This window comes from Sphaeramia orbicularis, chromosome 12, assembly GCF_902148855.1.
Source record: "Sphaeramia orbicularis chromosome 12, fSphaOr1.1, whole genome shotgun sequence".
In the NCBI taxonomy this organism is placed as follows: domain Eukaryota; kingdom Metazoa; phylum Chordata; class Actinopteri; order Kurtiformes; family Apogonidae; genus Sphaeramia; species Sphaeramia orbicularis.
In genome coordinates this window covers 37,478,312-37,492,288 of record NC_043968.1, presented here as the reverse complement: position 1 = coordinate 37,492,288, position 13,977 = coordinate 37,478,312, and the positions used below count along the sequence as shown (strand labels likewise).

The following is a 13,977-nucleotide window of genomic DNA, read 5'->3' as shown; positions in this document are numbered from 1 at the left end:
ACTGCCATTGTTTTGTCCTTCATTTGCTATCTACTACCACTATGTTCTTGTTGCACTTTTCTTGCTTTGTCACAGTTTGCTGGTTGTTTAACTTCTTAAAGCCTTAATTTTCTCACTCAAATAAAGAAATCAGTAAAATTATGAAAATAGTCCTGTTTCATATAATAGATGAAACTGCCCAACCTATTTTAAAGGATAACTGCTTTTTTGTTTCTATATTTAGTCTATTATGAGTGATCGCCAGAGTTTTGTCAGTCATGTTAACCTCACTACTTACACTGTGAAGATTGGAAAAAACATCGATGTAAGTTGCACAATAGACAGTGAGCAAAAAAGGGGGAAAAAAGTGTGCTACTGTTTTATCATTAAACATTAAGTTGCAACACTTCAAGCTCAATGTGAAATTGCATAAGCAGAGTAGTGACACTCAAATTGTGTAGTCAGTAGTGATTTTGGGACATTTTCATCACCTATCTCATGGCATAAAACTCAGGTAATAGTTAAAAAAAAAAAAAAAAAAAAAAAGGGTATTGATGTTTACTGTTTATATCAGTAGGGCTCAGCAATAAGGCTAGAGCTAATAAATCTGTCAAGCATATTGTAAAATTATAATAAGTACACACAGGCATGCAAATTAACCATGAAGATAAACTTTTGTCTTTGTTGTCATTCCATAATTACCAAATTAACTAACAAATAACCAGAAATTAAACATTTTGCCAGAGGGCAAGTAAAAATGTCCTTTTTAAAGTAGATTTCTTGTGTAGAAATGAAAATAACAGCAATATAATAATGATGACTTTTGATCAAACTGTACCTCACCCGTCTCTTCGCATTCCTCTAAAAGGGCAGTCCTCCTTCACACCTTAGTTTTTTCATTTGTATACCGGTAGGCATAGACATTCATGCAAAGCTCAATGTGTTTGTGTGTCTTTGTTTAACTTGACACTCAAGCATGCTGGTACTTGGCAAGCCCCAAACAGCTCCTCATAACGCAGGAATTAAGATCTGAGGCACACCCAAACAAGTTAGTGTTTGCCTTTTCTGTGAATTAAAAAGCTTGCTGGGGGTACCCTGCATTGACCTATTTTTTTTCCCAGCATCCTGCAGGAAGGAGAGTGACTGGCTCTTAACTGATCTTGACAATAATAATTGGTGATAATCTTACAACAAACAACCTGCAAACACAATGAAACACAAAAGAAAAGAGTGAAAAATTAGAAGAAGTGAGCTTAGCTTTCAGTAAATCCCCAAATCATCTCACTTTGAGACATTAATACCTTTTAAGTGGTTCAAGGAAGATACTTTTGAAGGAAAGAAAGGCCTTTTGTTTAGGAGGAAAAACTTTAGTGAGTAGAGTGTGAGGAGAAGAGGTGAGGGAGTTCAGCAGTAGTACAGCTGTGTGTCTTCATGAGGACTGGTCAGCGTTTCAGTGGAAGGATGGAAAATGTTATGCATGTGCTCGAGTTGACCCAGTTTTAAAGCGGCATACACAAAGGAAGAGGGAGAGGATGAGAGACACAAACAAAGTGTGTCTGAATCTGACAGCTGTGTTTCAGAAGAGACAAAACATGGATTCAGTGATAGTTACTCCCATATAAAACTACAAGAAAACACTGTAATTACGATTACTATTAGTAAAAAGGCCCATATAAGTCAGAACCAGAATCCGCTTTATTGGCCAAGTATGTGAACACAAACAAGGAATTTGGCTTCGGTTTTTACATTGCTCATGACATACAGTTCAGACATGAACCCAGACAATATGAACCCAATCACATATGGACCTAAACATAATATAGGCAAACATTCGACTAGAGACAAGGACAACAATGGGTTGAGATTTACAGTGGATTTATAATGTAATATGTACAGAGTGTAAATTAGAGTTTTTATTCAGTGAGTGGGTGTGTGGATCCAGTCTATTGAAAATATGTTTATGTATATTATTATTTATAGTGGGTTTTATATTGTAGTATGTATAGAAAGTGCAAATAAGTTTTTATACAGTGAGTGGGTATGTACAGGGATACAGTCTGTAAAAATGTATGTTTATGTATATATTATTAAGTCCTTATAAATGTCATTATAGCGTGTTAAGTCCATAATAACAGCATCATATTAAGGCATTGTTAAACCTTTATTAACATTTTGTTTTTGCTTTTTTGAGATTAAACTTTATTACATATTCATTATCAGTTAACCATCAGTTTTAAAACATATCTATACATTTTGCCGCTATTTGATCTAAAGTTAAAGCAGTTCTTTTCAATTAATCTGTCATTATGCAAAGACAATGTGTTTCCACTGCCAAAACATTGTTTGTTTGTTTTTTAAATTATATCTCTGTCTTGTAAGAAAAATGTGTAATAACAAGTCCAGAATATTAGTGTTTTTGACTCGGGAGGTGGATTGGGTGATCCACAAACTGCAGGTTTGTCTATTCAATCACCAGTTTGGTTTATTTATCTCTGCAGACAGAATAGCACTGTTTAAGCTTTTATGAATTTGTGAGCCTTAATTGTTCTTATAGTTAACTGGTAGGCTAATAAATGTAAAGAAAGTACAGTCTTAATGAAGGAAACAGACTCAGTAGATGTTTAATAATGACATAATAATGAGAATTTTACTATTAAGGCTTTTATTTGTAAACATCTATAAAGTGTCAATTTTGGTATAAGTGATTTTAATATTATAATGTTTTATAATCCATTAATTAACATGCTTACATTGTCTTATTAATGCACAATGTTAGTGAGCATCTTACAAGGGCCTATTTGTTACTTAATAACTGAAACTTACTACATGTTTTTACCGTTTTTACTTTTGTTCAAAAAATAATTTGTACTTAAAATGGAGGAAAACGTACATGTTGTTGTGGACTATTTTCAGTTGCAGAATCCCCTCCGTTTATTGATTTTGTGCCTTTTCATGTCATGAAGGAATTGGTCATCCAGGTCATTGTGTTCTTGGACAAACATTCAAGGCTCTCATCACGTTAGTTCGTATGGATTTTGTTTTTTTCCTGAATTTATAGAAAAAATGTGTTCTTGATTCACTATTGTAAGTGAAGTAAAGATATTTCCATGAATGCAGGTATTTGGAAGCTGATATTCTAATCCAACTCTGGAGAAGTCATTGAGTAACATCTGGAGGGTTGGTGTGTTTGGAAAAGTGGGGGTGGTACTCACTGAACGGTCAGTATGCCTCAGCAAGACTGGAAAGTTTGTGTGCTCATGTGTTGGGGGGTGGACTTTTGAACTTTTGGGAAGCTTCAGGAGACAGACGGGGGGGACGGGGGGGTTTTACAAAAAGAGAGACCCAGAAGGGGAAAGAGACATTTTTTCCACTTGTCATGTGTGGCTTTTACTTATACACACACACACACGCACACACTAATATCAGCAGCACAGTATCCTCAGAGATAACAACTGACTCATATTTCTGAACTTTGACTGGGGATGTTTTTCACTCTATGAACCCAACATCTCTCCGACTCTGCTGCTTTACTTTCTGTTTTTAACCTCATTCAAGCATTTCCTGTCATGGCCCAGCATAAATTGACCTTTTCCTTCAAGCCTGATGCATTAATGAGGTAAAAGAGGTTTAGGAACACAGGAAATGGACATTTAAGTCTGGAAACAGGTTTATAATGGATCTGCTGTGAATTTATTCATGCTTCTGGGTGTGTGTTCCTTTGGGTTCAGTCCTGCTGGATGCCACAGCCTCTGTTGTCCTTTCACATCCTGTTGTTTACAGCTGTCTGTGCCCTTGTCAAAGTTGGCTTTAAAGTTGGCAAATCATAAAATCCATCACATTTATGAGAACTTTATCATTTATGAGAGATCAGATTTTTTTTTAGACCCAAAGTGGCTTCAACAACAAGGTTAATCCTGAACTACTTTGATAATAATTAACATGGCAAATAAAATAGCAATTTTCAAGAAAACATTGCTGAATACTTTACTTTAGCCAGACTCTCAGTGGTATGGATTTACAACTTTTCATGATCTATTTGAAGCATTTTGCAGCATATTAAGTTTTTTTTTTAATAGATCTAATAATTTGTTGAAATATTGTATGTGTATAAACTAAAGTCATTTCCAAATATTGTTGCTTGTTCTATTGCTTCTTCCTGTTTGGCACACAACATCCTTGATTAGATGTCATTTTTGGCTAAATCAGCCTGGATCAGTGTCTGGGAAACTGGGTCAGGGTGTATGCACTGCACTGTTATCCTTGTGAGAACCAGATTGAAGCTGCCTTGGAATCAGGACATTTTTGTAAAGTGAGGTCACTTCTATTGAGCTTCAGCTCTTTGGGAGAGATGTCGAAATTGATGGAAAAATTGATGTCAGCAAGGCAAATGCATGTCTGGAGGTGTTGAGATAAGTGGAGCAGAAGTAAGAAAAATGACACAGAATGGAAGAAGTAAAGTACTGTACTGAGTAACGACACTTGAGTAGATACTTTCCAAAGCTTGATGGTGTCACACTTTGAATACTGGATACTGTGCAGACATGCAGCCTTGGTGCTGGACAGATAGGACCCTGATAGCAGAAACCCTCCAAGGCCTGTGATTTGTCTTCCTCTCCTGACTCGCACAATATCAGCACTATGGCAAAGACTGCATATCCTGAAGTGAGCTTACTACTGTTACGACAAGTGATAAGTGGTTTCAGGGTGATGTATAGTCCTGTTAACTCTCATGGTTATCAGGTGCATGGTTTGGCTCAACCCAAGTCTGGCAATGAGGTTGCTATGATGTTTTCTGATTAGTATGGGCATTTTGGAGTGCAGCTCTATCATAACTGTTATGTATGAGCTTAGAGTGCAGAATAATGTTTGCATCACTTGCTACCAGATAAAAATCTATCAGTATTTTTTAAAATGACAACAAAAGTGAAATAAAATAGTGAAAAAAAAACTCTTTTCGGTCTTAGCTTCACTTTAGTTTCTTTTCTTTTTTTGTCCAAAAATCATGTTTCTTTTACAGTTAATTCTATTTTATGTCCACTTTCTTTATTTGAGTGTCATAGTAACAGAATTGTCACTGCTACTTCACCTTTTTACATTTAGAAATGTTAAAGGTCGGATTTGTGGTGGAATCCCAGCGTCTGTGTAGTTAAAGTTTCTGCAAATGTACTTCATCTGAGTGTTAACACAGCTCGCACACATTGTTAGCATTCCAGTGGGTACTTGTTGTAACTGTGCTTCCAGCTGCAGGAGTGGGATTCACCACTTAGAGTCATGAATGCTAACAATGCTCAAACACTGTAACTACAGCAGTGGAATCCAAATATGCAAATGTTGTAGCCATTTCTTGACCTCCAAGCAGCTTGGGAATTTCACCAGATGGTCAGAATATTGCAAAGAAAGTAAAGTAGAGATGACAGAATGGATAAAGATTTACAAAGAGGCCTGTATTGTATAACAGTACTTACACTTTTATTGTTCATTGATGTACCTTTTTAATGCCTCATTTATATTTACATACTTCGCTTATTTTTGCTTTGAAGTAGATTTCCTTCCTTCATTTGTTTGTCTTTTTTTTAAACTATTGAGACATGGGTATGCATCCTCATACTGACATCAAGCCTGAATATACACACTGTATTTACTGTATTTGTATTTAACCATTCTGGGGTTTTTAGTTTTGTGGATATTAACTGTGATCAACACTCAAACATACACACCCTATAGAATAGAAGAAAGAAGAGGAAAATACAGTAGAAACGCGATGGAGGTGACAGGCTCCCTCCGTAGATATAAAAAGGACCTTTATTTAAGTATAAATATTTATTTTTACAATAATATGAATACCACAGCAGGCTCATTTAGGTTCATTTAAACTCGACTATTAACAAGGGTTATCTAAAGTTCAGTTAACATGAAATCTTTCCATGTTTTCTCAAATTGTCATTGATAACTAAACGTTTTGTTAAGCATTTAGAGAGTTTGCAGAACAGGCTGTCTGACAGATAAGTGCCCAGATATGTGTTCAACCTTTAATACTGCTTATCTGTTTACTGCATGGCACGTGCTGCTAATTAATGTTACTGCAGAAAGTGGATCCAAAGTAAAGTGGTGACTCATTCATTTCTCTCGACGTAAATTCATTTGTGCCCGTGTTGGTTTGTGAACTCAGTTGAGTCATTGACCAAAGTATGCAAAAATGAGTCCTGGGCAAAGTATGCACACACACACATGCACACACACACAAAGATATATGTATGTGTTCCAGCGTACACATCTGGTTTCTCTCTCCAAGTGGATAATGGTGTTATATCATCAAACTTTCCTCTGTATCTCTGAACCTCAGTGGCCCTTAAGGGTTAAAACAGACACACATCCTACTTTCCAGAGGAATTATAGACCAGGAAGACATTCCTTCCAGCCTCTTCACTTGTAGACCAATAATTTCGCTGCTCAGTAGTGACCACACAGCTGTCCAGGCTTTTATTGTTGAATCTTATCACTCCTTACTCAGCCTGCTAACTAGAGAGCAGTCTTCATCTTCTTATTGGCAGCTGGTATCATCAAGTTTTCTTCTGCAAACAAAGCCTGTAGCTGGTTATTCTAACCGTTGGTCACAATAACACATGTGCTGCATGCATGTGCATGTATATGTCTACAATCCAATACACTGTCATCTTTGGCAAAATTTCAGAGCTTATGTTAAGCCCTAAAAACTTCACTGTTAGATATTTTTGTCATAAAAAAGTCAAATTTTTTATGACTTTGGGTTTGCTGTCATGTTTTAGAAAGTTAGATGTATTCGTCTTCTGTTTTCTCAGCTGACGCTTCCAGAACTGCAACTGTAAATTTCATTAGCGCTGAATTCAAATTTGTTACTTTTAACCTGTGACTCAACTTGTTTTGCTAAAATGTAGTCGTTAAAAAAAAGTTCAAAGTTTGCTTGCTGTTGCTAGTTTATCTGATTTGACTATGATCAAACACCGGTTTGTTTTTCTTCAGGCATGATCTCTGAGAAATGCAACCAAAACGCAGTAGATAACTGTTCTTCTGTCAATATACTGTGGCTTTAATTAAAAGATTCCGATCTGCACTTTCAGCAGAGATCTTCACTTCCTGCTTGTTGTTATTCATAAATATATGAGAATATCTTCTTTGTTATTAGCTCTACTCCACTGATTCTCGCTCTAGTTCCAGTGCCAAGTCCCAGTTCTCCCATTTAAGTTTCAACTCAGGAGGTTTTGTGTCTCAGCTGGAGAGCTTCGAGTTACACATTCAGCCCTAAATAACACCTCTCTGTTGGGCTCCCAGCACAAAGAGGTTTCTGTTGTGTGTGATGAGTTACACCCGGCTGGTGACTGATCCTGCAGCCCTGTCGACTGCCCTGCATTGCATTTTCTCTGTCACACACAACCACAACCACACACCGCGACTTGGGCAGTGATGACAGGGAGGGTATAAAGCCTCGCTATGTAACTTTGGTGTGGTTCTGTGTTCATGAAGGCGAAGTTGGACCTCTCCCATTTCCTGTTCTTAAACAAGATGAGGATTTATCCCGTCATGCTGGGTGGATTGCTTGTTTATTTCTTTCCGATTTCACCAGAGTTTATGGTGATGAGTTTCATGTTTTATGCTGTTTTATGCCACAACAGGAGAAATGTGACTAGACCAGATATAGAAAGGGGTTGGTGTCAAAGGTCATGTATGTAGAACCTACAACATTCTCAAGGACAAGTTTGTACAGCTTGGTTTTTAGGAATGGGTTAAGCACTACCATAACCCCCCCCCCCCCCCCCGTCTTTTCATTCCCTATAGTTAGCGGAGGGTATCACAGAGTGGCTCATCATATGATTCTTTCACAACATGTTATATACACTAACAATAGAGTCACAGTACAGTGATTGTGTGATAGGATTCAATATAAGACAATCATCAACAATATATCATGTGTTTCTTCACTGCAGTATATTATCAGTGTCACAGAATTTGATAAAATTGTACACACTGACTAAATCATTGATTTCTGTGTGTCTTCAATAGAGCACTGCATGATTAATATAATGTATAATTTATAAATCTGAGGGATAGGCATTTTAACATGTTCTGAAGTCCAATAATCAAGCCAGTATTAATCATTTAGTCGCAAGGTCACTGTTAGTTATATCTTCCACTCAAACCAAAATAATAATAATAATAATAATAATAATAATAATAATAATAATAATAATAATAATAATAATAATAATAATAAAGGACCAACCACATAATGGATGAACCACAAGTGTAGCATTTTTAATTTTTAAAGCACCTTAAACATTTTTTCAGACTTCATATATGCAGCATAAACATTAGTTCTGCATCTCTATGAAGTAAAACAGAAATCTCCTTTCCCCACTCCAAATAAAAAAACTAAAAAAAAAACCAAAACTGTCAAGTATGCTTACATTGATTATTTGCACAAATTCCCAATAAATATTGATATTTAGCACACTATCCTTCATGTATCTTAAGATATGGTGTAATTCTGTCTCATCAGTAGTGATAATGATTCTTTGGGCTGAAAAACAAACCTAACACCATCTCCCTCATATTACTCTTTTTTTTGGCCTGATAATGTAAAACCTCAGCCACATGAAACTATATTTGCTAAAACATAAGAGAACACTTTAAGTATATGACCTACAAAATGTCTCATATTAACAGTATCAGTTCTTGTCTAGTGGCTGCTATTAGCCACAATATTGACCTTGTATGTACTATTATTATTTCAGGAAATGTACATGCTGTCCTTGTCCGTGACGGTTTCGTTGTGATCACTGAATGTGTTTGTATCCTGGGTGTTGAACTGTTGCCTGTGGAGCTCTGTCCACACTATCGGCTCGGGGTGTTCACACATGGCTTGTCTTCCACTTTGTCAGCGTGTGCCTCCAGATGATCCACCTGGACATCTTCAGTTGCTTTGTGCAGTTAGAACATTTAATGAAAACATTGATTTCCTCCAGGATCACCAAAATAATTCTGATAATATTAACGTCATCACTGTTTCTTTGTTGCCATGGAGATGCTGTTGCCAAGATGTGTAAAAAAGGGTACTGTGAATGTTTGTCCAAATGTGATGGGTTTTGCTATGTCCACAGTCACACACATGCGCGCATACGTTATCATCATGGTTTGTTCACGTTAGTGTCACACACTGATGGTTGTTATGAAAAGTAATGGATAAGTGTGTAAATGTTTGTTTTCCTCTTGACTAGATTCACGGTGGGCTGTCTTTGTTTACATTACATTACACACACACTCCCGCAAACGCCAAACGCACACAGAGGCCTGAGACGCTGCCTTCTAGGGCAGTATTCAGCCACAGAAGAGTGTCATCTGTTGATGGAGTGAAGAGGTCATTTTAGTGTGTGTGTGTGTGTGTGTGTGTGTGTGTGTGTGTGTGCGTGTGTGTGTCTGTGTGTGCATGTGTGTGTAGTGAAGCTCTGTAATGAAAGCCACATGCTTGGCGTTCACTGTTCACTGCTAGCCCTCCTCCTATTTCTCTGTCTTCCACCATCTTGATTTCACTCTCCCTTTCTTACTTCATCTATCAGTACTCATCTATTTGTTGTACATTGTGATATTTTGTCTGTGCATAAACAACAACACTAAATTTATTTGAGTCATCCATAATCAATAATGAGTCATCTTCTTTACCGACTTTTGTCTCCACCTTCAGTTTCATGTGTGTTTGATTTAAGCTGTTTATTTCACTGTCATTGGTGGAGCACAAACTGTTCCCATATGGCTAATATTTTCATTGGATAAGCCTGGTTAGTCTGCCCAGCGACAGAACGTGAAGTGGGAAGGTTATACGAGAAATATTTTCACATGCTCATGGAGGGATGGGTTCAAGTCGGGACACTTTTTCCCCCCTTTTCTCTATCCATATAATAAGATGCAGAAAATTGTTATAATGAATTTGGCATATATAGTAAATGTGATGTAACTCACAATTTCAAGTGGGAATGAAAATGTATAAAGTTTTGTCTATACATGACTGTCAGACCAAAACAAGGATAAAAAAAAAAAAACATCAGATATATTCATGAAAGCGTATATTACGTGTATGCATGTGGCTCAGCTAGATCAAGAAGTTTTTTTTACAAAATACGGTAGCTTTCATACAGTATTTTGTATAATGTACTCTTTCATGGTGCAACTACAATTTAATTAAGTTTTTTTTCTCCTGTAACAGTCAAAAATTTGCAAAACCCTAGGGAATATTTGAGTTTTTGAACAAAGAAGATTAAAGTGACTTAATCAGGAGCTAATTTTAAAAACAATAACTGGAAATTGGCACTGAAAGTAGTTGGTAAATAATGATAATTACAGGAGTCTACACATTCCATGTCAGAAAATGTTGAAAGAAATCCAACCGGAGGTAACACACACACACACTCACACACACCGGAGATGTATGTCAGTGTGTTATCAGCACATCTGTTCCAGCTTCATCTTTTGTTTATGCTAGTCATAACACTGGAGGAGAGTATTTAACACCCACAAACGCACACCTTATTTATTGGTGGTAGAAAGAGATAGACAGGAGATACAGGGAAGGAATGTTGTTGAGAAGAATTAGGATGAAAGAGGAGATTGAAGGAGGGTGAAGAGGGGGAGGAGGGAAGGTTTGTCTTTAGACTTTTGCGTGTGTTTTGTAAATGTGTCACCACACTGAGAATCACACACACTCACTGAAAGAGAAACTGATTGATGGGTGAGATATTTACTCGGGGTTTGTCCTCAGTTTAGAGACAGCTTTACAAGTTTCTGATTGGTTGCTTCCCCGGGGGGGATGCTGGGGGAAAACTTCAAGGAAAGGTGGCAATAAAAAATTTAACAGTCTCTAATTACAGAAGAGACCTCCAAATGTCTTCATATAATTGATCTGCTGTCTCCTCCTGCTTGTGGCCTCATCTCTGATTGGTCCATGGAAGTACAAGGGTTTAATGTGATATTTGCGGTGGTATTAAGTGTCCTCTGAAGATATATTTATCATTTTTATTCCTTTTTTTCAGCATTTCTCAGAGCTCCTGGATGACCTCTCCCAGGATGCTTTGCTGGGCCAGCTGCTCAGTGATCCCTTCCTGTCCGGTGTGAGAGGCGGAGGGGAAGCCATGGAGGGAGATGACAGTGACCTGTCCCCATCCTCCCCTCTTCCCCCACACATCACAGCTGAGCACAGCTACTCCCTCTGTGGAGACAGCCGACCCCAGTCGCCCCTGTCGCACCTGACCGGAGAGCCAGGCAGCGAAGCAGGTACAATATATGTCATCTCATTATGAGGTTAAGGGTTTGGGGACATTTTTGTACAGGGTTTAACCCCTTACTGTCTAAATATATTTACAATTATAGAAAAAAATATTTGTGTTGCTGTGACACAGATCCTAAATTATGTGGAGATTGTTCATTTGAATATAGCGCATACAATAACTATGATGCAAATTAGTGACGTTAGGCATAATTGTGATAATAGTACTTAAATTTTCCAATCTCGGGTGCATAGATTAGTTTATTGATGCTGATATTGATCAGTTATTCCACTAAACAATCCAAACAGAACAAAAATCATCAAAAAATCAATAAAACTATGTAAAACCTGTAATTGCTGTGAACTGAATATATTGTTTATGTGAAAACATTTACATGATATACATTTCTGTTTAAGTTAGTGTAAACACACACACCTTAATATGTTTTTTCTGGTTGAAGAAGAAGCAGAGTAAGCCCTCTCCCACTTGTTATAATATTTCTTTATTCTACTAAAAAACCTGGATTAGCAATGATTACTCTCTCATTCACATTTGAGGATTTGAGGTATGGACATTGAATTGTACCCGAAAGGGAAGTTTTGTATGATTTATGTATGTATGAGAATGGGGGAGGGGGATCAATAGAATGTCATGGAATTAATAACACTGTTACAGAGACAGGCCATTGAAATTGATCCATGAACATCAGGGATCAGAGGTAACCAGGTAACATATGTGCATTCACAGAGAGTGTTGAACAACACCTCATTACAAAAACAGTGGAATATTGCAGTGAACTCATGACAACAGTCTACAATCTGTTTTACTATGTTGTGGGTCAACAATACAAAATTAATCTTAGAAACAGTACAAACAGAGACTTAATCTTGTTAAAGCCACACAAATAAATATTTCACATTTAAATGTTCTGTAGCTGAGTCAGATGGAGATTCTGCCGACTGGCCCATGGAGCAGGAGGAGGCCATAGACAGCCTCCTGTGTGAGACTCCGTCACTTCTCCCCACCCTCACACTCTCTCTGCCGACCCCTGATGGAGCCCAAACAGCAGAGGCCCCCACTGTGTCCCCTGCAGCTTCCGTCACCCCTATTCAGACCACAGCCATCAGCCTCAACCAGGGAAAAGGCATCAAGGTGAGAGCCATGAGAAAATAACCTAAACATGTCATATAGTCACATGTCAGACTTTCCCCTTAACTTATAAATTATCTTCTCTTGACTTTGTAGATAAAGGAGGAGAATATCATCCCTCAGATTAAACTGGAGCCTCATGAAGTCGACCAGTTTCTCAATCTGTCACCAAAAGGTCAGACTTACTGGATCGTGAATCTGCTTTTGTTTAAGTTAAGCTATGAGGACCCCTGCTGGACGTTTCCTCAAACACTTCACTCTCCTGTGAAACTGAATTAAAATGTCCAAGCCCTGGTCTGATATCCCTCCACCATCAATGTGGAGAAGGTGCCCTTCCGGTTTATGCACCTAAATTCAATCCACTGAAAATAAACTGGTCGAAACAAGGTCAAGTTTGATTGTAGTCATTATAAAGTAGCAGGAGAAAAAGTAAGCAGTATGCAGAACTAGTCAGAGATAGTCAAAGTAGATTTTCACATGGAAAAAATAACAAATAATAACAAAATGAAAAAAATGAGGGACATTTACCAAAGTTTAACATATTTATGAGTAAAAACCATTGAAACCTACCCTCTATCCCCTGATCTGTTTATGCCAATAAACCACTGCAACTAAAATTAGATTTGCTGTCCGATCTTGTAACTTACATTAACATTTTTTAAATAAAATCTTATTTGACAGGGACAGTATATATAGACATTAGTACATTTGAATAGAATTTAACTGATGCAATGTATTCTGGACTATATTTAGTCATTTGCAGACCATGTCCCTCATTAAGCCTTTAAGAAACAACAGTAAAACAAAGAAAACTTAAGTGTATTACAGAACATCATACAAATCAACAAAGTCTAAATGTGTGACAAAATTTAATCAAATGTCAATGAACAATAAAGTCTGATCATAATACATATTACATAAAACACATGTGTAAACCTGTCAGATTTACTTGAGGAAATTATTGGTCAAAAGTCATGGAAGCTTGTAAAATGTGTTTGTAAAAATGCCCCAGAGCCCCAGATGTAATGTGGCCCTTATGTGAAGCTGTCCTCATACATACTGGCATGAGGTGATGAGATATGTGCTTGTTTTTAGAGATTACTCTGCAACATAAGACTGTGTATGCATCTTAAATAAGTTTTGGCTTTCCTTAAAAAATGTTAAGAATAAACCTAACATCAAGTCTTATTAGTAAGTATTTAAGATTTATATCACAATTGATTATTTTCACCAAAATGACTGTTTAGTTTTATCACTTGTGTCTACTGCTCCAGGTCTGGAGTCACTGCAGATGCCTCCCACTCCTCCCAGTTCCCACGGTAGTGACTCAGAGGGCAGCCAGAGCCCCGTCCACGCCCCACCGGGTCTGTCCTGCCCCACCTCACCCACCAGTCCCCCTCCATCCCAGGCCAGTCTCAAAGTGTCACCACGAGCTCCTTCCTCTTTGTCCAACTCCCCTCTGCTCACTGCCCCTCATGTAAGTACAAGATAAACCACACTACCTTACTACTTTATAATTTGGTTTTAATCTGCCATTTACTTTAAAATGCTGATGTGT

At 37.5% G+C, this 13,977-nt stretch overlaps 1 protein-coding gene across 2 annotated transcripts in view; it reads left to right on the top strand.

Annotated features, from left to right (window-relative positions):
- The window catches only part of creb3l2 (cAMP responsive element binding protein 3-like 2), a 28,828-nt gene that overhangs the window by 7,626 nt on the left and 7,225 nt on the right, over positions 1 to 13,977 (top strand). For both annotated transcript variants that reach the window (XR_003936955.1, XM_030150624.1), the window contains exons 2-5: positions 11,037 to 11,277; positions 12,205 to 12,422; positions 12,516 to 12,594; positions 13,694 to 13,896. Coding sequence is in view for 1 of the 2 variants with exons in the window: in XM_030150624.1 (XP_030006484.1) it covers positions 11,037 to 11,277; positions 12,205 to 12,422; positions 12,516 to 12,594; positions 13,694 to 13,896 (741 nt within the window). In the remaining variant the exon portion in view is untranslated. The remainder of the gene's footprint in view (positions 1 to 11,036; positions 11,278 to 12,204; positions 12,423 to 12,515; positions 12,595 to 13,693; positions 13,897 to 13,977) is intronic.